We start from the raw sequence: 21,054 nt of genomic DNA, 5'->3' as shown, positions 1-21,054 counted from the left end.
TGGTGTGCCAGTGTCCCCCCCTCCACCTGGGCCAGCCTGCCCTCTAACCAAAGGGCTGAGTCCGACCCACCCCAAGCCCTGCACATGGCAGGAGAGGTGGCATCTAACCAGCCAGAAGACAGAGCCTAGCTCATCAGAGATGAGATGGGGGGGGGAGAGTGGTGCCTGGCTTGGCCCACAGGAAGTGAGGCTTGGCGGAGTCAGCTGGACCCTATATAGGGATGCCAGCCTCCAGGTGGTGGCTGGATATCGCCCGGAATTACAGTTGGTCTCAGTTACAGAGATCAGTTCCTCAGGAGAACATAACCGCTTTGGAAGGTTGACTCTGTGGCATTATATCCCTCTAAGGTCCCTCCTCTCCCCAAACCATGCCTTCCCCCGGCTCCACCCCCAAAATCTCCATGAATTTCCCAACTTAGAGCTGGCAACCCTAGCCCTGTGTGAGGTGAAGGAAGTGCCAAGCAAACTCTCCAGGTTTGCATCAAAGTCTGAGAACACTGAAAAATTTTCATTCGGGTTTAAATCCCCCCAAAGCATTATCTGTGCACGTGCAGACAATGCACTCACCTTCGCTGTCAGTGCCTGGGAGCTATGGTGGCAGCAGAAGCTGGGAGCCATGCCGTGCTCAGGGGTAGAGGCTGGCTGGGACCAGTGGCAATGTTTGGGAGGGAGGGGAAGCCACAACCACAGTTAAACTGGGGTTGGGCGGGATGGTGAGGTAGACATTTCCACCAAGGTTGGGTTGGGTGGACTTGGGAGGGAGTCCCCCTCATGATTCTCAAAGGCCCCACTTGTTTTACTAAACAGTGCTACCTGATATAAAGCAGGTGATTTGCTTGAAGCTCAGTCGTCTAAACTCAAAGCTGTGTGCACTCTTTCAGTAACACATACTGATCCAATAAAAGGATACTGTGCATCTTTTTCCATTTGAACTAACTCCATGAGAATATTTAAAAACAGAACTTTCCATTAGATAAAAATACTGTACAAAGCAACACCACAGTGTTTGTATCAGAGTAAGCTGCAGTGTGGATAAGTCTACATTTAAGACCAAATCTTTCCAACTTTGAAATCTAAGAATCCTTTTTACAAACTTTAAAATCCATCTATATTTTATGGTTTGTGGGATGAAGAATCACAAAGGCAAGAACAGGTCATGATCTATAAAATGGATATCTCCCCATCTATCCTTCACAAGTCAGAAACATGATGAATGGTAAGGTAATTTACTAGGCTCCCATAAACATTAGATGCTATATCAAACAAGTATAGATATTGCAATTCTCAGTCAATACCTTTAATAGATCTCTATGCTTTAAAGGGCAGAAAAAGGGAGAAATTAATAGCACTTTACTCCTATGATCAGAACAGCAGCTCAGAAAATGAACAATAAAGCTAAATGAATTAGTCACATTGACATTCCATCCTTATACTAATAGCCAAGTTGCCCCCTCCGTGCGGATACTTAAATCAGCACGGAGGGAGCAGCTAGGGGGCCAGGGGAGGTTTGTGCACACGTGGGCCAGTCCCCACGTGTGCACAAAAATAAAAAAAGTTAAAAAAAATTCGGGGGGATGTTAAAATCGCCGCCGTCGCCTCCTCCTCCCCGGAGCCGGCAGGCCGGCCGGGTAGGGAGGGAGGGGAAGAGAGGCCCCGCTGCCTCCTCCTCCTCCCCCTCCTCCTCTTTCTCGGAGCCGCCAGCAGGCAGGCCAGCCGGGCGGGGGAAGACCGGCCTCGCCGCTGCCGCCTCGGGGAGATCGAGGGGTGGAGGAGACGGGGCTCTTCTCCCCCCCCGCGAGTATCGCGGGTCCCCCTCTTGTATCAGAGAATTCTGCAACACAGCCCTTGTTGGACTGTATCACTCCAGACTTGGTGGGTTTTTCATATTTCAGGTCTTTTCCCACACAAAATCTCCCTGCTCACAGAATCCTTGTCCTTGATATGACAGTTTTCTTATATGTGGATTTTTTTTAACTTGGGGAGCAGACATGCAACCCCCTCCCCAGTCTGAAGTGGTGTAGTTCAGGAAGATTTTCACCATGAGATGCAGCTGATCATAGCTTGACTGGAAAATTCCATCACACAGCATGGAAAGAGAATTGCTTGTTTTATTTAAAATATTCAGCCTTTCCCCAAACAGGCTTAAGACAGCTTACAGCAAACATGCACTTCAACATCATGGACAATTAAAACCCCTCACAGACTATACACACAACTCACATGAAAGGGCCCGGGGGGGGGGGGAATAGTCTTGTGCTTTGTTTGAAAAATCAATATGGGGACCTTCCATACCTCTTCTGGCAATCCATTTAACATTCCATGCTTAAAAGTGAGAAAAGCCTGAACTCAGGGTACAGAAGATGACCTCAGTTTGGGTTTTCATAGATCATTACCAAGTGAACAGCAACAATTAGATCAAAAGCCAATGGCATATTTTATAAATGTTTTATTGGTTGGATAGTGTACACAGTACTTACAGTTGTATCTATTAAAGACAAAATACACTTCAAAATGCAGCATAAAAAATTATAAACTTTTGAACTATATACAAACTTTGCCTTACATTACACAAATATCAAGGCCTCCCATTCACAACCCCCCAAATTAATTTTTTTACATGCAAAACATTGAAAAAGTTTAGCATCACTTGGGGGCTGCTACTCCACCCCACAAATATCAACCCTCTTTAAAGTGGGCTCAATATTTCAATTTTTTTTTTTACTTCAAAAGAATTTATACTCTCCCCAAACTTACTACAGCTTTATTCCTCCTCCAATTAAATATTTCATGGTCTGATTCTTCACTTCCAATCAGTTTGCTCTTGGCATTGTTTCTGCTTTAGTTTTTATTTGGAACAGAAGATTTTGCAACATGTTGCAGTACAAAACTCTCAATATTAACAACTATTCTGAAGGAAGGTTGACCTACACACATGAAGTCTAAAGCACTGGTATAATAGATGCTATCAGGACTGTACACCATTACAGAAAACCCTAACTAGAAATTTTCTACAGATCAAAAATTAAAGAGGTGTCTATGCATAATCTACACATAGATATCACACAGACTGACTTTGTTGCTGAATGCGGGGAAGGGTAATGATGGCTAAGACTTTTTGTAACTGCAAATATCTTATTTTACAAATACACAAAAAATTAGGAGAACCTTGATTCCCTTCCCAATTTGCAGAGACAATCGGATAGACAAGAGGAGGCAATGGAAAAGCAACAGTAATCCAGACTATAAAGTATACCCCCTTCCACGGCCACCACTATCTCAGAACGTACCAATGCTCTTATATTTACAGCAATGCTGAAGAACAATCATTCCAAACAATGCACTCATTCCTTCACTAGAACAGTTAACTTAATTCCCAAATTCGATATTATTGTGAAAACCAGCAAACAGAAATGGTAGTCAAGTGCTGTAGCCAGCTAAAAAATGCCATGGTGGAAGCCCAAGACACATTGAGAACCAATAATGAAAAGGAATTAACAGAAAGAGATTTAAAACAAACAAAACTGTCCATAAACATGCAACCTGCATGCAGGCTTAAAGATGGACAGGAGCATGAAATAAGATTTGTCTCCAAAAACAAGCAAGGGCATCAAGTTGCTACCATAACCACACTGCTCAACCTCTACTCCACATGCAAAATGTTATCTGGTATTGTCCTCCTGTTGTGTTAGAAAGCAAATACCAGTTGTTCCAAGGCTTGACCAGGGAAAAGCTCATCATTAAGAAATGAAACTGAAGCTTCAATAAACTGGGGCTGAAGGAATGTCAGTTCTTGTCTGCAGTTTTCATTGGCTGCAGATCACAGTTAGGTGGCCTGAAAAACACTAATTCAAGTGAATTAGGGGTAATCTTTATTGGTTTACTGGTATCATTCACAAGTCCTTGCCTCTAAATTCTATTTTCTATTTTAAGCAATGAAAATGAGGGTGCCTTCTTCTACATTTAGACCAATGTCTACTTTGTATCACTTGACCTTCCAGTGCCACACAGCCTTCCTATAAAATTCAGTAGTCAATGATCAGATCCTTCTTCCCTCTGCATCTCACCTGCTTTGCAACTGCTTTCACTTCACACTTCACCTCTCATCTTTCTGTCATGGCCTGACTCCAGTTCTATGCCACTGTCTATCCTGGGTAGGGCTGCCAAGTCCCCCCGGGGGGCAGGGAAACCCCCGCCCGGGAGGCCCGCTCCCTGGCGCCGTTGGATCGGGCCCTGGGGGGAACCCCACCCCCAAAGCACGTCACAGGGAAGTGACGTAAGCACGTTGGGGGTGGGGCCACAATCATCCGAGGGAAAACTCTATGGTTTTCCCTCGGATGATTGTGGCCCCGCCCCCAATGTGCTTACGTAATTTCCCTGTGATGTGCCTACGGTGCGCGCGCGCGAATACTCCCAGAGCGAGCCTGGAGTCCCCTGCTCCGGGACAGGTAAGGACTTGGCAACCCTAATCCTGGGGAGCAACACAGGTTTAACTTATCACTGTAAATACATAAGCACTAAATACAGCGCCAGATGAACCACAAAACACTAAGTAGGTAATGATAAAGGGAGAAGTTGTGTGGTGGTGATGGGAGGAGCAGTTGCATGATGCTTGCCAGAAAGGATCTCAGTCTATCTCCAAAAACTGAACTATGCACTGTGAAAACAAACAGTATTCTCATGCCCCTTAACATAACACCAGGCAGTTACAACCTGTCCAGAGCAGCCATTAAAAACAAAAATCAAAAGAAATCCATCATAATGGAAAATGAAGGCTGCAGAATTGTTAAGTGCCAGATTTACAAAGAACATTACATAAAAAACTTGAAAGGATTGCCCCTATTAGCTCTTTTGTACTGAGGAGGATATAACAAGTTACAATTTGGCTAGGGCAATGGTGCAGGTGTCTCATCCAATCTTGGAGAAATAACAGCATCAGCAAGACAGCCAATTTGAGTGTATGGAAATAATCACTTCCATTTCAGAAGAGCAAGTCAGCCATCTCTAACCAACTGAAACAGGATTTCAACTCACACATATTGCCACCTTCAACACCAGCTAGATTTCTGCCACTCCCCATTCCCTGGGGATAGAAGTGCAATCCCCTCCCCCAGAACATGTCTACATCATTTCAAGTCTTATTACTTTCCCAGTACTTTGAAATAACAGATTTTGTCCTAGACAGATCATTGATGACAATTTATGTTGTGATAACACTTCAAGAAAAACTTTCAGTATCTTATCAAAGTTCCACCAGCATTCCAATAGGAAAAGATGCTGCTACAGTGTGTTGCCAGCAAGTATGAAGTCCAAGGCTGTGAGGTGCAACCAAGAAGACTACATGAAGGAAACAAAGTTAAGGTGTAGGCCTCTCAGCTATAGCTGCTCCCAATATCAGTCACGTGATTGAAGAGCCATGGATTCCACATGGCTTAAAAGCTAGCCCTATTTCAACATGTCAGTTATTGCTGAGGCAGTGGGAGTTTCACACTGGGCCACTGTTATTGTCAAGGATGTTAAAGGCCTAAATAGTGAGACTTTCAGCTCCTTGATCTGAACTGGAAAGGCATATACCCAAAGTCAATAGTTGTTTCCTTTCACTGGGGCCCCAGCAGTTAAAACCCTAAAACCAACCATTATTGAGACTGTGGAATTTGTTCTGAAGAAGAGAACAGAGTGTGCATATGGCAATTTTCCCATTTAGAAGTCTGTCTAACAGTAGGACAGGAAACAGGAGATACAGTATTTGTCCAGATGCTTTGTACTATAGCTGATTGTTAAGATACTCTAATCATCTGTGTCATTGCTTCTTCATTTGCTTGGGTTGGATCCTGTACAGAAAGGGGGAAACACAGGTTTGTAACTTGCAGTCTTCTTCAGATCATCTGTTTTAAATACAATCTACAAGATCCTGTACTTTAAGGTAAATGCACAACTATTAAGTAAAAGTAATTTCTATTTATAGACAGGCAGGTATCTTTTTCTCTTTTCAGTCAAACTTTGTGAAGTAGTAAACGAATACTCGATTTATGCACTAAGAAAACTCTAAATATGTGTTCAGGGGTTTTGAAGGGCTCGTGTTCTGCTTCCAGCATAAAAGATAGCTAGCCATACTCATAATGGTTCAGAGAGCTGATGGAGAAACTGACTTCCAAGGTGGTATTATAGTTCACAGTAATTGCCACTTTTTGCTTGTAATGTGAAAGATATAACTAAAAACAGTAACCTGGAAGCAGTTTCCTCCCCCAGCAGATTTAATGCTGTAGCATTGAACCAGATAAGGAAGAAAAGGCACTACAAGGAAAAAGTACCAGCTACAGTGAGGATTTTGTGCAACAGTACTAGCTTTGGAATTGGCCTTCTTAGTTATGTCGCCAAAATTAAGGCATTTCCTCCCCAGGGAGATTCAATGGTCCCCCCTCTATCACTACCTTCTGCCAGTGGGTGAAGACATTACAGTTTTCTTTGGCATTCCCCCAGTGCATCTCCTTCCTGTTTATCTGTTTTGTCGAATTGTTTTTATTGTTTTATATGCATGTATTTTAAAACTGGTTTGAATGTTTTGACTGTTCACCACTTTAGGGATGCTAAGCTGGGTGGAAGTGTAAAGATGTTTTAAATATGCATCATTATACCAGTTTGGTGTAGTGGTTAAGTGCACGGACTCTAATCTGGGAGAACCAGGTTTGATTCCCCACTCCTCCACTTGCACTTGCTGGATGACCTTGGGCGAGCCATAGTTCTGGCACAGCTGTCCTTGAAAAGAGCAGCTTTTCAGCCGCACCGACCCCACAGGGTGTCTGTTGTGGGGAAGGGGAGGGAAAGGAGTCTGTAAGGCTCTCTGAGACTCCCTTGGGTAGTGAAGGGTGGGGTATAAATCCAATCTCTTCCTCCTCTTCTTCATCAGTCATTCTAACTAGCTAAAACTGAATCCAGACTAGATGCAAGTGATCAATAAGGTCCTTGGCATAGACTGCTGTTGTAGAGAGCTTATGTGTATTACTGAATTCCATACTTTTGTTAGATCAGGTAAGAGTAGTGACAAAGAACACATTCAGTGTAATTTGGTACAGAAATTATCTGTCCTCCTGAGTTCCACAGACCTGGCCATGTTGATGTTTCTGTAACCTTGAGGCTAGACTACTACCAACACAGTCTAGGGTATGTTGCCTTTGAAGACTAAATAAAAGCAATTGGTAGAGAATGCACTGTCTTGGCTGTTGGATAGAGTGTGCATATTATTATAATTATATATCATTAAAACAACTACATTGGCTACCAATATGCTTCTGGTACAATTTAACACACTGATTTTGACTTTTAAAGCCCCACATAATCCAGGGCCAATTTATCAGATCAACTATTTTTCCCACTGAGCGCCTAGCTAGCACCCAAGATCCCCTTCAAGGTTGTTTTTTTAGCCAAGCCCTCCCTTTGGACTGTCAGCTGGTGGTAACTTCGGCATTACAAAATGCTCTCCCTGAGGTGCAGAAGGCCCCCGTTCTATCCACTTTCCACAAAAACTGTAAGGCTTGTCTTTTTAGGCATTTGACAGCTAACCTATAAGAATGGTATTATTTTGAGTGCAAGTTGCATTGAAGATTAGAAGAGATTGGATTTATACCCTGCCCTTCACTTGGAGTCTCAGAGCAGCTTAAAAACACCTTTCCCTTCCCCTCCCCACAACAGACACCCTGTGACGTAGGTGGAGCTGAGAGAGCTCTTTCCAGAGCTACCATTGAGAGAACAGCACTTTATGGGAAACATTATGGAGAATTGTGGAAGAATGCCATCACTGTACCATTTCCTGAAACAAAGCTTCCTCTCTACTTGGTTACAAGTAACTTTTCATAAATGAGTCAGACCCCTCTCAAAACCTCAACATTACTTGGGGATGATCACAAGTGTTTCATAAGAAAGTGCACAAACCTAGCAAAGTGCTGGAAAGATGACAACTAGCCAGAAGTAAATTTGAAGCGTATGACTATAACATCTCCTAAACAAACAAACAAACAAACAAAAGTTTTGCTTACCTGCATATGAGGGCTATCCTTTTCTTTTGGTGAGAAAAAACGTCCACCTTCTCCCCTCTTCCTTGCCATGGCATGACGATGACGGGACTCATGCAGGTATTTCTGCAAACAGGACCATACAATTGAAAGAATGAAAGTGATCCTCTAAGCCTTGCATTTTAATATAGATCACCCATTTTATCATGTGTCACAAGCCAAGTAGGGGCAAACAATTGTCCCACATGAGGAGCAACAGAAGAGCAGGTCTGGAGGCCAGGATAGGGGGCTTGCCAGGAAGAGTGAAAGAGAAATAGTGTATGGAAGGAGACAGAAAAGAAAATGAGGTACTCCCACAAGTCCTTAAAATCATAGAGTTGGAAGGGACCTCCAGGGTCACCTTAGTCCAAGCCCTTGCACAATGCAGGAAATTCACAAATATCTCCCTCCCCCCACGCCCAGTGACCCCTGTTCCATGCCCAGAAGATGACCAAAAAACCCCACAAACCTCCAGGATCCCTAGCCAAACTGGCTTGGAGAAAATTTGCTTCCTGACCCCCAAAGTGGCGATCAGCATTTCTCTGGGCTTGTAAGAGAGCCACAAGAACTAAACATTGATGCAACCCTTCCTGCCCTTCCTCTCATGATCTGCCTAAATTCACAGAATCAGCATTGCTGTCAGATTGCCATCTAGCCTCTGTTTAAAAACCCACCACCTCTCAAGGAACCTGTTCCACTGAGGAACTACTCTGTCAGGAAGTTCTTCCTAATGTTTAGCTGAAAACTCTTTTAATTCCAACCCATTGGTTCTGGTCTGACCTTCTGGGGCAACAGAAAACAACTCCTCACCATCCCCTATATGACAGCCCTTCAATCAAGTACTTGAAGATGGTTATCATATCATCTCTCAGTCATCTCCTATCCAGGCTAAACAAACCCAGCTCCTTCAATCTTTCTTCATAGGACTTGGTCTCCAGACCTCTCACCATCTTCATTGTCCTCCTCTGGACACATTGCAGCTTGTCTATATCCTTCTTGAATTGTGGTGCCCAAAATGGAACACAATACTCTAGGTGAGGTCTAGCCAGAGCAGAGTAAAGCAATACCACCACTTTGCATGATCTGGACCCTATACTTCTGTTGAGCCCAAAACTGCATTTGCCTTTTTAGCTATGGCATCATACTGCTGACTCATGTTCAGTGTATGATCTACTAAGACCCCTAGATCCCTTTCACACATACTACTGCTGAGATGAGTCTCCCCCATCCTATAATTATACATTTGATTTTTCTTACCTAAATGCAGAACTTTACATTTATCCCCACTGAAATTCATTTTATTTGTTCTAGCCCAGTTTTCCAGCCTGTCAAGATCATTCTGTATCCTGAGTCTGTCTTCTACTGTATTTGTTACCCCGCCCAACTTAGTATCATCTGCAAATTTAATAAGCATTCCTTCTTTTCCTTCATCCAAATCATTTCTAAAGCTGTTGAACAAAACAGGCCAGATCCTTGAGGCACTCCACTTGTCACTCCTCTTCAAGAGAATGAGGAACCATTAACAAGCACCCCTGGGTGTGATTTGTCAACCAGTTGCAGATCCACCTAACGGTAATAGGATCCAAACCACATTTTACCACCTTGTCAACAAGATTATTATGTGGAACCTTATCAAAAGCCTTGCAGGTTTCCCAATGTGCAACTGAGCTGGCCCAGCAGCTGGACCCTGGACAAATGGGCCACAGTTTTCCTGGGGAGAGGCTGCCAGGGGGAGGGAAGGAAAGAAAGCTGAACAGAGAGGGGCAGATCAAGGTAGATTGGTGTGTGGGAAGGATAGAAGCAAGCAGGAAAAGGTGAGAGGCTATATGGGCTTATAGGAAAGGGAAAGAAGAAACAGTGAGGGAGGGGAAAATAAGATGACCCTTGCAAGTCTTTGCAGGTGTGAAGCTTTTGGTTTCACCTCTAGCCATCTAGCCTACATAGTCAGTTCCCAATGGAAGGGGTGAAGGAGGCAAAGGCAATGATTAGAAGGACAGCTCTGCTATCTAGAGCTCCCTAAGTAGTTATTTGGATGGCCATGGTACTCCAAGCAGCCACTTGTATTGCTTGTGCAGAGAACTAGCCCTGCACAAGTTTTCTTTACCCAGATCGACCATTCCATCTCTATTTGCTTCAAGAAAAAAACGTAACATTTTAGGAGAGGGAACCTTCCAGTTCCCAGATCCTAAGTTCCAGAAGTGACGCTTACATGGACAAACTGTTCAGCTGACACCCTCAGATGGCTTCCCTCTGTTGCACCACCATCATCCATTTTGTCGGATGAGGAGATGGGAGAGACTAAAGCTGAGGTACACAGAGGCTTACTCTTTCCTGATACTAGCAAAATAGAGACAGTTTCAGAGAGGAGCCGTGTTGGTCTGCAGTAGAACAGCTAGATTCAAGTTCAGTAGCATCTTAGAGACCAACAAGATTTTTTTTGGGGGGGTGGTATGAGCTTTCAAGAGTCAAGCTCCCTTTGTCAGATGGGGAGAGGCATGCTACAAGACGTGACAGGAAAGGGGGTGTGAGATTTTAAGCAGACATTTTAAGAAGAGATGTATTGACAGAGCTGGGAACAGGGGGACTGGAAAGGAACAGGAAGAAATTAAACCAAAAGAATTAATATCCTGGTTCTTCCTTTATGCAAACCCCAGGAACCAACTTTCCAGGGGCTGGAAAGGACTGGAAGGGAGGAGAGCAAGGCTAATTATCTGCATCCCTGCATCCATCCAGCTTCCATGCCTCAACCAGATGTTCCTTAAAAAGATAAAACTACTTTGGGGATACTTTTTCTAAGCATTTCAAATGGCTAGAAATTACTGGACTCCAGATAACTCTTATTTAAGGTTCCTCTCCCCATCATACTAAGAAGCCCTAAGTAACAGGATGATACTAGGAACTATCATACTAAAATGATTTATAGGCTCTGACCACTGGGCCCTTTAACCTCTCATAACATAGCCATTAGAAGGATTAAAACAAAAACTGGAAACTATTTGTAAATGTTTGCCAAATTTGAGTCAGCATTTATTAAAAATGGGTAAGCAAAACTTGAAATATTATTCTGAATGGCCCCTCACTAGTGCCTCATATGGAGATAGATGAAGATGGGTAGCCATGTTAGTCTGTCTGTAGTAGTAGAAGAGAATAAGAGTCCAGTAGCACCTTAAAGACTAACAAAACTTGTGGTAGGGTATGAGCTTTTGTGAGTCACTGCTCCCTTACTCTTTTTGACTAGTCCCTTATATGGCAGCTTTAATATTTCCAGTCCTTGCTGGAAATGCCATATGCTCTGTATTTGCCACTATATTTGCTTTCTTTATCACACTGGTAGGTCACAGACACCCTGTAATTATCAGCCTTTATAGTTCCAGCGGATGAGTTAACTATTATAAACAGGCGGTTGTGAGGACATATGTACATCTTATTCTGTTTTTCAAGTATATTAGATTGTAACCTCACCCTTCTCTCTTTAGGGATTTTTCCTTCTGCTTCCAGTTTGGCTCTTGCTTGCCGCCTCTTTAGAATCCGGTGGTACTGTTTAGCATTCACATACAGGGGCTCCTCTTCAAGCATCTCTGCTCCAGGCAAAGGTATCCTCTGGATAGCTGGCACAGATCCAGTCCCTGGCACCATCTGTATCAAGGCAAGGAAACAGTGTTCTATTACAGGAAAGCATTTAAGCTACAAAGAGCAGTTTTAAACATATATGGCTCCTAGAAATCCAACCTCTGTGTCTACTGAATAACAGTCTTGCAGTTAAGAGTTTCTTCAACCTCTACAATAAAAACTTGGCAGAAAACCACACAGTCGCAGCATTTAACATACCAGATTTGATGCAATTCTATTGGGAACCCACACATGGTCCCAACTCAACCTCACCCCAGCTGCCCAAACTGAGGACAGCTGGGACCCAGATTCACCCACACACGGAAGGGCTGGGAGAGGGAGGTGGCTGGGACCCAGGCAGATTGCGCTGACACAGCCAAGAATAAGGCAGGGAGCCAACCATCGGTGGGGAAGGGTGTGGCCAGAAGCAGTGTTCCCTCTCAGCTGAGTTAGTGTGAGCTAGCTCGCAGTTTTTTATCCTCTGGCTCACACATTTTTGTCTTAGCTCAGGAAGGACGGCTCCAGAGCAAACTATCACTTGCTCACAACTTTAATGCCAGTAGCTCACAAGACTCCACAGCTTAGAGGGAGCATTGGTCAGAAGGCAAGGCCGAAGATGGCCAGAATGGGAGAGGCAGAAAGAGGAAGGAGCAGGGCAGGGAGATGGGCATCAGTAGAAAGAAGCAGGAAAGGCTTCCTTTTCCTTGTATAGTCTCTCTGATGTAAGGAGACTGGAGACAAGCCAGGTCGGAGTGTGTCCAGGGAATCCAAAGAGGGAAGGCACCACACCTGGCCAGGGAGGAAGCAACAGACTGAGCCCAGACCAGGGGGAGAAGAGAGCATGGAGAGCCAAGTCTGGGGAAGGAAAAGGACCTGGGTGTTGGAACTTCCTCTCCTTCCCAATTCTGAGGCTGGTGGGCCAGTTGGTGGCAGGATGGCAGACAGCAGGGAGACTGTCTCCGTGGTGGGAAAACCTCACAAATTCCAAATACAAATTGCAACGAACAAGACAGAAAAGCCTTCTTATGGCTTCAATCCATTGTCAGGAAAAGCCTGTTTATAAATAATATAAATAAATACATTTCCTAAACACATGCATTGTTACTTAAGAGCAAACTAGGACTTCTCTCAGAAGACTGAACAAGTAATGATTTATTCTGTAAATAAAACCTGGGATGGGAAACAAGAAAAATTTGGTACGCACCATCACCATTCCACCCGAATTGACCACATTTCCGGCAACAGGCAGCGTCACAGTTACTGTCCCTTGTCCACTGCTGGTGGTATTGGTGTTGGCTCCAGTCTGAACTATCTGGGCTCCAGCCAAGCTGGCTGCTGGGATGGTGATCATGCCTGTAACAGGGACTGTAACTTTAACAAACAAAAACAAAACAAAAAACGTACACAGAAGATGAAGGGAACACAGTTAGTCCCACTTCAGATTTTATTCACTCTGCCCAGAAACATAGGTAAAGGTTCCCTTGCTTGAAAGCCAGTCGAATCCGACTCTAGGGTTGCGGTGCTCATCTCCGTTTCAAAGCCGAAGAGCCAGCGCTGTCCGAAGACATTTCCATGGTCATGTGGCTGGCATGACTAAACATCAAGGCGCACGGAACGCTGTTACCTTCCCACCGAAGCGGTACCTATTTATCTACTTGCAATTTCTTGCTTTCGAACTGCTAGGTTGGCAGGAGCTGGAACTAGAGACGGGAGCTCACTCCGTCATGCGGCAACTCGGGTCTCGAACTGCTGACCTACTGACCTTCCACAGCCTGCAGTTCAGCATCTTAACCACTTGAGCCACCGCAGGGATAAAAGATTTTTTGAAAGCTATGGATTCACAACTATCTTGTGAAAACCCAGTGTCTTTCAAAGGAGCTCAATTAGTCCTCTTATGGATTGATATGAATTAGGGATGGACCTCACATTAGCAAAACAGCACATGCTATGCATGTGGAAGGCCTAAGGTTTAATCACTGGCATCTCTGATTAATAAGACCACAAGAAATCGATGCTGGGAAAACAGACCTTTCTCTTCATGAAGCTTTGGAGAGAACTGTAAGGCTGGATAATATTTAGTTAGATGTACCAATGATTTGGCTTCATTTTTTAAATAATAACTGGGCAGGAATAAAAGGCAGTTTGCTGCCTAACTTATTCATATATGATTTGGGGTCAGGGATAACTAGTAAGGCAACTAATTTTTGGACAACACAAAATTATTCAGAATGGTAAAAAGTTAACCCAAGCAGACTGTGAAAATGCCCTAAAGGATCTCTTCGTAGTTGGTGAAATGGCAGATGAGAATCAGTATACATATGTGCAAAGTGGTACATGCTGGGGAAAACAATCCTAATGTCTTATTTACATCAGTGGGATCTGAATTAGTGGTAATCAATTAAGGTCATGGTAAATAGCTCAGAGAAAATGGCAATTAGCTGTGCAGTAGCGGTGAAAAAGGCAAAATCCATCATTTTAGAGATTTCTAGGAAAGGACTTGAAAAGAAAATTGCTAGTATCACCATGCCCTATTATATACATCAGGGGTGTCAACATATGCCTCGCAGGCCAGAACCAGCCCGCCCAGGGCTTTAATCTGGCTCAAGGCTCTCTTATCTTCCCCCTCCCCGCCTCTGCCTGTCCTCGCCCTTCCGTGCTGCCTCTGAGTGCAGAGGGCGGGGCTGCCAAACTTCCCTTGTCTTCGTTGGCTTCTCCTGTGCCCACATGGGACTGCTAGTTATTTGCTGAGGTTTGCTGGCTGAGGGGAAGGGGGCTTGGTTTCAAACATTGTGCTTCCCAATGGAGGCTTTTCTCTTGCGTTGATTGAGCTAAGGAGCCAGGTGGGTCTATCCTTGACACTTCCAGTTAAAAGGACCAAGCTGTGGCTTATTATGACTTCAACCTGAGACCCTGGAGAGCCACTGCCACTCTGAGCTGACCTGGGGGAAGAGAGCTTGCAATGCCCAGCCATTTCATGTTTTTCCCTGGGTCCTAGGCTCAGAGTATTGACCATGAGAGCAAGCTGGGGAAATGGTTTGCTCCCCACTCCAGGCAGTACGGGGGCATCAGCCCAGTGCTGCACTGCATCTTTAGTTGTGTCTGTCTGTGTCCTTTTATCTCTGCTACCTGGTATTACACTTTATGACAAACATGGCCTGGCCTGAAAAAATCCCATTTATGTAAGATCTGGCCCTTATAACAAATGAGTTTGACACCCCTGATATACATCTAAAATGTAACTACACACATTGGAGTGACCAGAACTTGGGTGACCCCATTTCAATAGGTATCTTCAAGGCAGAAACCTGCAAGAAAGGGCAACTTAAAATGATCACAGAATAGGAGAACCTTCCCTAGGATGACAGTATTCACAGCTTTTCAATTAAGAAAAATGTGACGGAGCAAAGGATATGAATCATGAGAAGAACGTAGAGAACAGTGCTGCCTCAGTCCCAACCCAAAACGGTAGTCCCAGAAGTATACTATGATCAATGGAATTAACAGACAAGAACCTAAATAGTCCATCTCCCAAAGCAGGCTGTCCATCAGGACAACCAAGTTGTTTCAGTCCCGTAACCAGGCCTGAAACTACACTGGAAATGATTTGAACGATCTGCTTCATCTTGGAATCCTTGAAGTTGCCCCCCACCACTTTTTCATTCACCTTGCTCAAGAACAGCACATGTGAGATCGGACAAATTATTCAAATCTCCTGGATCCAAAGTAAATGTCTTCAGGATGCACCACTACCTGTTTCAAGCCTGGGGTAACCCTCTCTCAAGGAGGCATTTCTCCCAGATCCAGTCAGCTCCACCCTCTGCCCCTGGCAGATTTAAGCAACCAGAAGGGGCAAGGGTCACAAAAGCAATCTTATACTTGCTATGCTGCCCTTTTTCCAATCTCCATTGGATAATATATTGCAACTGTGTGTTTTTGAAGCTACAAGCTCCTACAGAAATTCATTCACCTGTCTCATTACAGCCTGTGAAAAAGATTTTGTTGTTATACAAATAAGAATTTATAAAGGGGTGAACAATGGATTACTGATAAGTGACATGAATATATCCCATGTAATTTGGCTTTTTCAGAAAACCTAGAACTCTCAGTTTCAGAAAGAGAAAGGCTGTGGTATTTCAGGAAAGTGGCACTTACAAGAAGCCTCATAAATGCCACCATGGCATAAACACAACACCGCTTATGTGTCCACAGAGTCTTCCAATGGCATACTAATTTCACTATCAACATAAAATCACTGCACTAAAGAGCTACAAAAATAGTCACATGAATTTATGAGTTTTAATTACCTTGGTACCTAGAGGCAAAAAGCAAATGGTACATATTGTTTTGAAAATGGTCAATACTATTTTGACATTCTATGGCATGAAGAATTCCTACCTTGTTGAAGAATTGTTCCATCAGCATTAACTGGCTGATAGACAATTGTCTGGCCCTCAGCAGTCTGCGCCACCTGCTGACCTTGAACAGCAATTTGCGGCTGGGTCTGACGAGCACAATAACATCCCATCAGAAAAAAACACTAAGTAATACAAGATTACAATATCTTGCAATTTTCTAATGTTCTGGGAATAACTTTTAAAAGTGCCCACATTTCTTGATTATGTATGCTCAGACCAGCACTATGGAGCATTTCATTTTACTTCAGTCCCTCACTGGCCCAAATATAATTTCTGTGTTTTCTAGAGAAACATTTTCATCTTTCAGAAATGGGGGTTCCAGCATCTTAATTTGTTGTTTCCTTAAAAATTATAACTTTGCATACTTGCACCCATACATAGCTCATACGTAAGGTGCTTTGGTGAGCAGAAAGGTAACAGGGGAGGAGTAGGTGTAGGAACCTTAGACAAAATCATGAAGAAGCTAAAATTAACAGGTAGGTGTTCACGATAACTGAGTGTACAGGGGCAATAAACTGGCAAGACTATGTCAAGTAGCAGCTGGTGATAGTTTGCTGTCCCTGGCTATGATAATTCTGAATTTGTATAGCTTGTCCATTCTTTATCTGATAGAGTTAGTTTTGGGGTAACATACATTATCTTATACATATATCCCTTCAAGTGGAGAATAACATATGCAGTGTGATAGTGCCACCTCCTCACATGATTATTGGTAGAAGATCACACAGCACTAGCAATCTGGACACATTTCTAAACAGACTTCTATAAATTGCAAGTACCTGACCATTAAAAAAAAATCTGAACCTAAATTTCAGCAAACTCAAAGAAATTATAATGGGGGATTCTGGAACAGTCCATGCTTATATCGGATAAGATAGCCTCGAAGAAATTACTGCTTGATGAAATACCAGCAGTCACTAGAGTGACAGCTAGGTTCTGTGCCCAGGTGATTAAACAGAATAGTTTAAACAGGAGCTTTGCTTTCTGATTTTCAGGAGCCAATATATTAATGACCATATGTATATAATTTTATTAATATATATTATTGTTGGATTAGTTCAATTATAAACTGGATGTACATTTTATAGCAGATTTGTATTGTATCCTATTATATTGTATCCTATTTTTAATCCGGTCTATGACTGTTCTAATAATAAAAATAATAATGGGGGGGGGGACAGAATTAGGACTGTTATGTTAAATAATATTATTCTTTCTCACTAGGAAGGTTATAGTACAGGTTAATATGGTAAGGTATACAAATCGATTAGATACACTGAACATTCTCCCCAATATACATATGAACCAATTAAATAAGTTAATTATTTTCCCCAGATTTCAAAAATCTATGTAAATCCAATTGCTTTTACAAATTTTCTCCTGCTTTTCACACTCTTACCTGTGTCTGGCCAGCAGTAACTGCAGTTTGAGGCTGCTGGATGATGATTTGCTGTGTCTGGCCCTGCTGGCCTTGAACTTGCACAGCTTGCCCACCCTGAATCTGAATCTGACCAGGCTGGACCAACTGAATCTGTTGGGGGGGAATAAATCAAGTACCTTGTAAAACCTCTGTACCTAATATTAGCATTATCTAAATTATTCTCAGATAATTCAGATGCCAAGGTCAAGACAATGCCTAAGGAAAGCCATAACCAACACCATTTAATTTCTAAGTGAACAGAACAGAAGACTGGAACTTGCCATAAAAGTTCCTTCTACCTGGAACTTTGAAGACATCGATTTTTTGGTGCCTGGCGTACTTTCCAGTATTCTTAGAGGAAGGAAATTGATTGCAGACTGCTTTCTCTGCCTATAGGAAGTGCCCACCAAATCCCTCAGTTTGGAGACTTCTGCAGCCATGTTTTGAACCATCAGAAAAGACTACCATCAGGAAATGGCTACCTTTACAACAAGAACAACCTTGTTGACAGAGCCTACAGGCTTCCACAGCGTAACTAACATATTATAAGTCTGCCAACGAGAACACAGAGGGGAAAAAACAGCAGAATAGGGATCACAACTGAGAAAAGAGCAATCCATCTCCTGTTGTGTTATGCCTGCCCATAAGAATACAGGGTGGGACAAAATGATGTTCCCTGAGTCCCAGGTAAAGGAAACTTGATGAGTTCCAACATTCCATTCTCCCCTGGAACCAGAGAACACGATTTTAATGACTGGAACATTATAATGACATACAAATTAAGGATGGGGTCAATGCCAGTTACTCAATGATTATATAATTTGCTGAGGCCTATTTTGTCTAAATGCTGTATGGTTCAAGGTAATAGTATTCAATCTGTAGCGTCAAACAACTGTGGAGACTGAAGCCCAGGTTGCTGCCTTACAAATTCCAACATCAAAGCATTTACTGAAGTCAGCATTTATGGCTGAGCTCTAACAGAGTGAACAGTGAGGACCCCTGATTCATGAGGGTCATGTACTTGTAGGTTCAGTGAATGCTTATCAAGCATTTGCTGATAGTCACCTCAGGAAACTTTTTGCCCTTTGTTATGGGATGAAGAACAGGAAACAGACACGTAAAGCTCTGTGCAAATCTGGAGTATGCTAATCCTTTTCCACTGGATGAATTGGATTGGGCAGAAATGTGGTAATGTTTGTTCCTGAGTCTTTTGAAACAGTGACCGACAGTGATAAACTTAAGGACAAAGGTGGAATGTGAACAAAGGACCACCTTATCCTTGTGAAACACAAACCACCTTGGTCTAAGGCAAAGTGCTCCCAGTTCTGACATACATCTTGCTGAAGTGACAGCCACTAAGAATAAGACCTTGAGTGTGAAAGAGAAGAATGAGGTGCTGTAGCCTGATCAGCTCAAAGTCTCTTCCAATGACACCACCTGTAGAAGGGCCTTCCAGGTACATTCATTTGTTCTGGTTGTATACAGTTTCTGGGAGGCCATCACAACCACAGTGACCGCTTCTGAAACGCATTTATTTAACAATTGCCAAGCAACTAGGTGGAGCCATGCTGAATCTGAATGGTGAATTGGGCCCCGTGTTAGGAGATCTGCAGAGACTGGGACCTTCCAGGGCGGTGTTATGGACAATTCCATCAGGCTGGAAAACTATGGCTTCCTGGGCCAGAGTGGAGTGATGCATATCAATCTGTTCTTCTCCCGCTTGAGTTTATTTATCAAACCCAGAATAGTGGGGAAATACTATTTCCCCATACAGTATACAGTAGGCATACAGTAGACCCTCAGGCCAGGTGTCTTGACACCATCGGTCGGTTCTGCTCCTGGGCACAGAGCAAAGAATTAGCTAAGCTGTGTGTTCTGAGGAGATACAAGCAGGTCTGCCTGAGGGGTCCTAAAGCATTTGCAGATCATCTGGAAAACCCAAGGACCCAGCTTATACTCCGCTAGTCCAACTGTTGCCTGATGAGCCAGTTCACCATTGTGAATGCCACTGATGTGCTCTGCCCTCAGAGGCAGAACATATTGAACAGGCAAACAGGATCTCCACTTCCTTTTGCAGCAAGCACAATTGGGTACCTCACTGCCTACTGATGCAGGCCTTGCCAGTGGTGGTATCCATGGAGATTCTGGAGTCAGTCCTGAAAGTGAAGAACCAACCTCATCACCCTCAACCCCAGAAGATTTCTGCTTAGCGTTGACTCTGAGTAGGATCAAATATCCTGCTCCTGGCCCAGAGTGCAGTGTGCCTCCCAATCATGGAGACTTCCATTTGTGCTGATGATGATCTCTTCCTTGACTAATTTTTCCACTGAAAAATGATACTCCTTGAATCACCATTGAGATCTCTGGTCAGTTTCAATCTGACATGCCTCTTTATGGAGATCAGGTTTTGAAAGCAGAGTCCATGGAAGCTGACTGGAATGTTCCCTGACCCAGGGCACATGGAATCCACTGCCTGCCCATTTTTGGACATAAAGATTAATTTCCACATTTCTTGTGGAAAAATTTGTAAGGTGTCTCCCAAAAGCATAAACATCTGAGTGGCAATAAGATTTTCTTCCCAACATAGATCAAGAACTTGTGTTCTGAGGCATTGCAAAGTATCCTGGATATCCTGAACTTCCTTGCTCTTACGACAAGGTTCTGATCAAAGATCATCTAAGTAGAGATAAAGATGGATTCCCTGAATTCTCAGGTTTGCCATCCCTGCTATTGATTTTGTGAAGATGCAGGGTGCCAGGCCCAAACCAAGTGGTAGGGCCTTGAACTGATAATGACCATTGCCATGAGTGAAACGTAGATCCTGCCTGCGGGCAAAGAGGATAGACACTCATAAGCAGGCCTCACTCCAAGAGGACAGATACCCGTAAGCAGGCCTCGGTCAAATCTACTGACACCAGGAAGTCTTGAGACTGAGTGCCTGTGTAATATTCTTCAGGGTTTCCATCTTGAATCTCCTGTATTCGACATATCTGTTGATGCACTTGTGGTCTAAGATTGCTCTTCTTTTTGCGGATCGTGAAGTAAACCCCTCTGTATTTGTGAAGCAGTGGCACTGGCTTTACTATCACCTGTACTGAGAGATTTTGTATGGCATCTAGAGTTCAAGATCACTTGTCAAAATAATGGGAAACTAGGGCTGAAAAAAAGTTGTTTGGTGTAAGAAAAATAAACTTGAAGGCTATTGTATCTTTCACCCAATGATCAGAAGAGGACTGAGCTCAGATGTGATAGAAAAACTGTAGGCAGCCCCCAACTGGATTGTCCCTTGCATCACACATTGCGCTGCTGGGCCTTGTTTGAACTGAAGAATTGATCAAAGATTGAGATCCCCGCCTGTAAGACTTCTTGTTCCTATACCAGGAATATTTGAAATTGCCTCTAAATCTCTCTCTGAATTAAAAAAGACTGAAAACAAGAACTTTTAGAATGTTCATCATTGTGCTTGGCTGAGTCATAGTAGATATCGTTTTATTTTTGGTCTCAACCAGGTTATCTTAAAGTGGCTTTGATATATCCACTCAAGGCCATAAGCCATATATGTCTA

The 21,054-nt window shown here is 43.3% G+C and overlaps 1 protein-coding gene across 1 annotated transcript in view; it reads right to left on the bottom strand.

The window, feature by feature from the left end:
* Positions 1 to 4,379: 4,379 nt before the first annotated feature.
* The window catches only part of NFYA (nuclear transcription factor Y subunit alpha), a 29,835-nt gene continuing 13,160 nt past the window's right edge, over positions 4,380 to 21,054 (bottom strand). The window contains exons 5-10 of the mRNA XM_015419451.1: positions 17,469 to 17,600; positions 16,050 to 16,155; positions 12,859 to 13,025; positions 11,508 to 11,681; positions 8,031 to 8,132; positions 4,380 to 5,828 (exon numbers count right to left, since the gene is read on the bottom strand). Coding sequence (XP_015274937.1) covers positions 5,775 to 5,828; positions 8,031 to 8,132; positions 11,508 to 11,681; positions 12,859 to 13,025; positions 16,050 to 16,155; positions 17,469 to 17,600 — 735 coding nt within the window. The 3' untranslated portion in view covers positions 4,380 to 5,774. The remainder of the gene's footprint in view (positions 5,829 to 8,030; positions 8,133 to 11,507; positions 11,682 to 12,858; positions 13,026 to 16,049; positions 16,156 to 17,468; positions 17,601 to 21,054) is intronic.

This window comes from Gekko japonicus, unplaced genomic scaffold, assembly GCF_001447785.1.
Source record: "Gekko japonicus isolate JY-2015 unplaced genomic scaffold, Gekko_japonicus_V1.1 scaffold591, whole genome shotgun sequence".
NCBI classification, from domain to species: domain Eukaryota; kingdom Metazoa; phylum Chordata; class Lepidosauria; order Squamata; family Gekkonidae; genus Gekko; species Gekko japonicus.
Note: the sequence above shows the minus strand (reverse complement) of the source record. Positions and strands in the feature narration are given on the sequence as shown.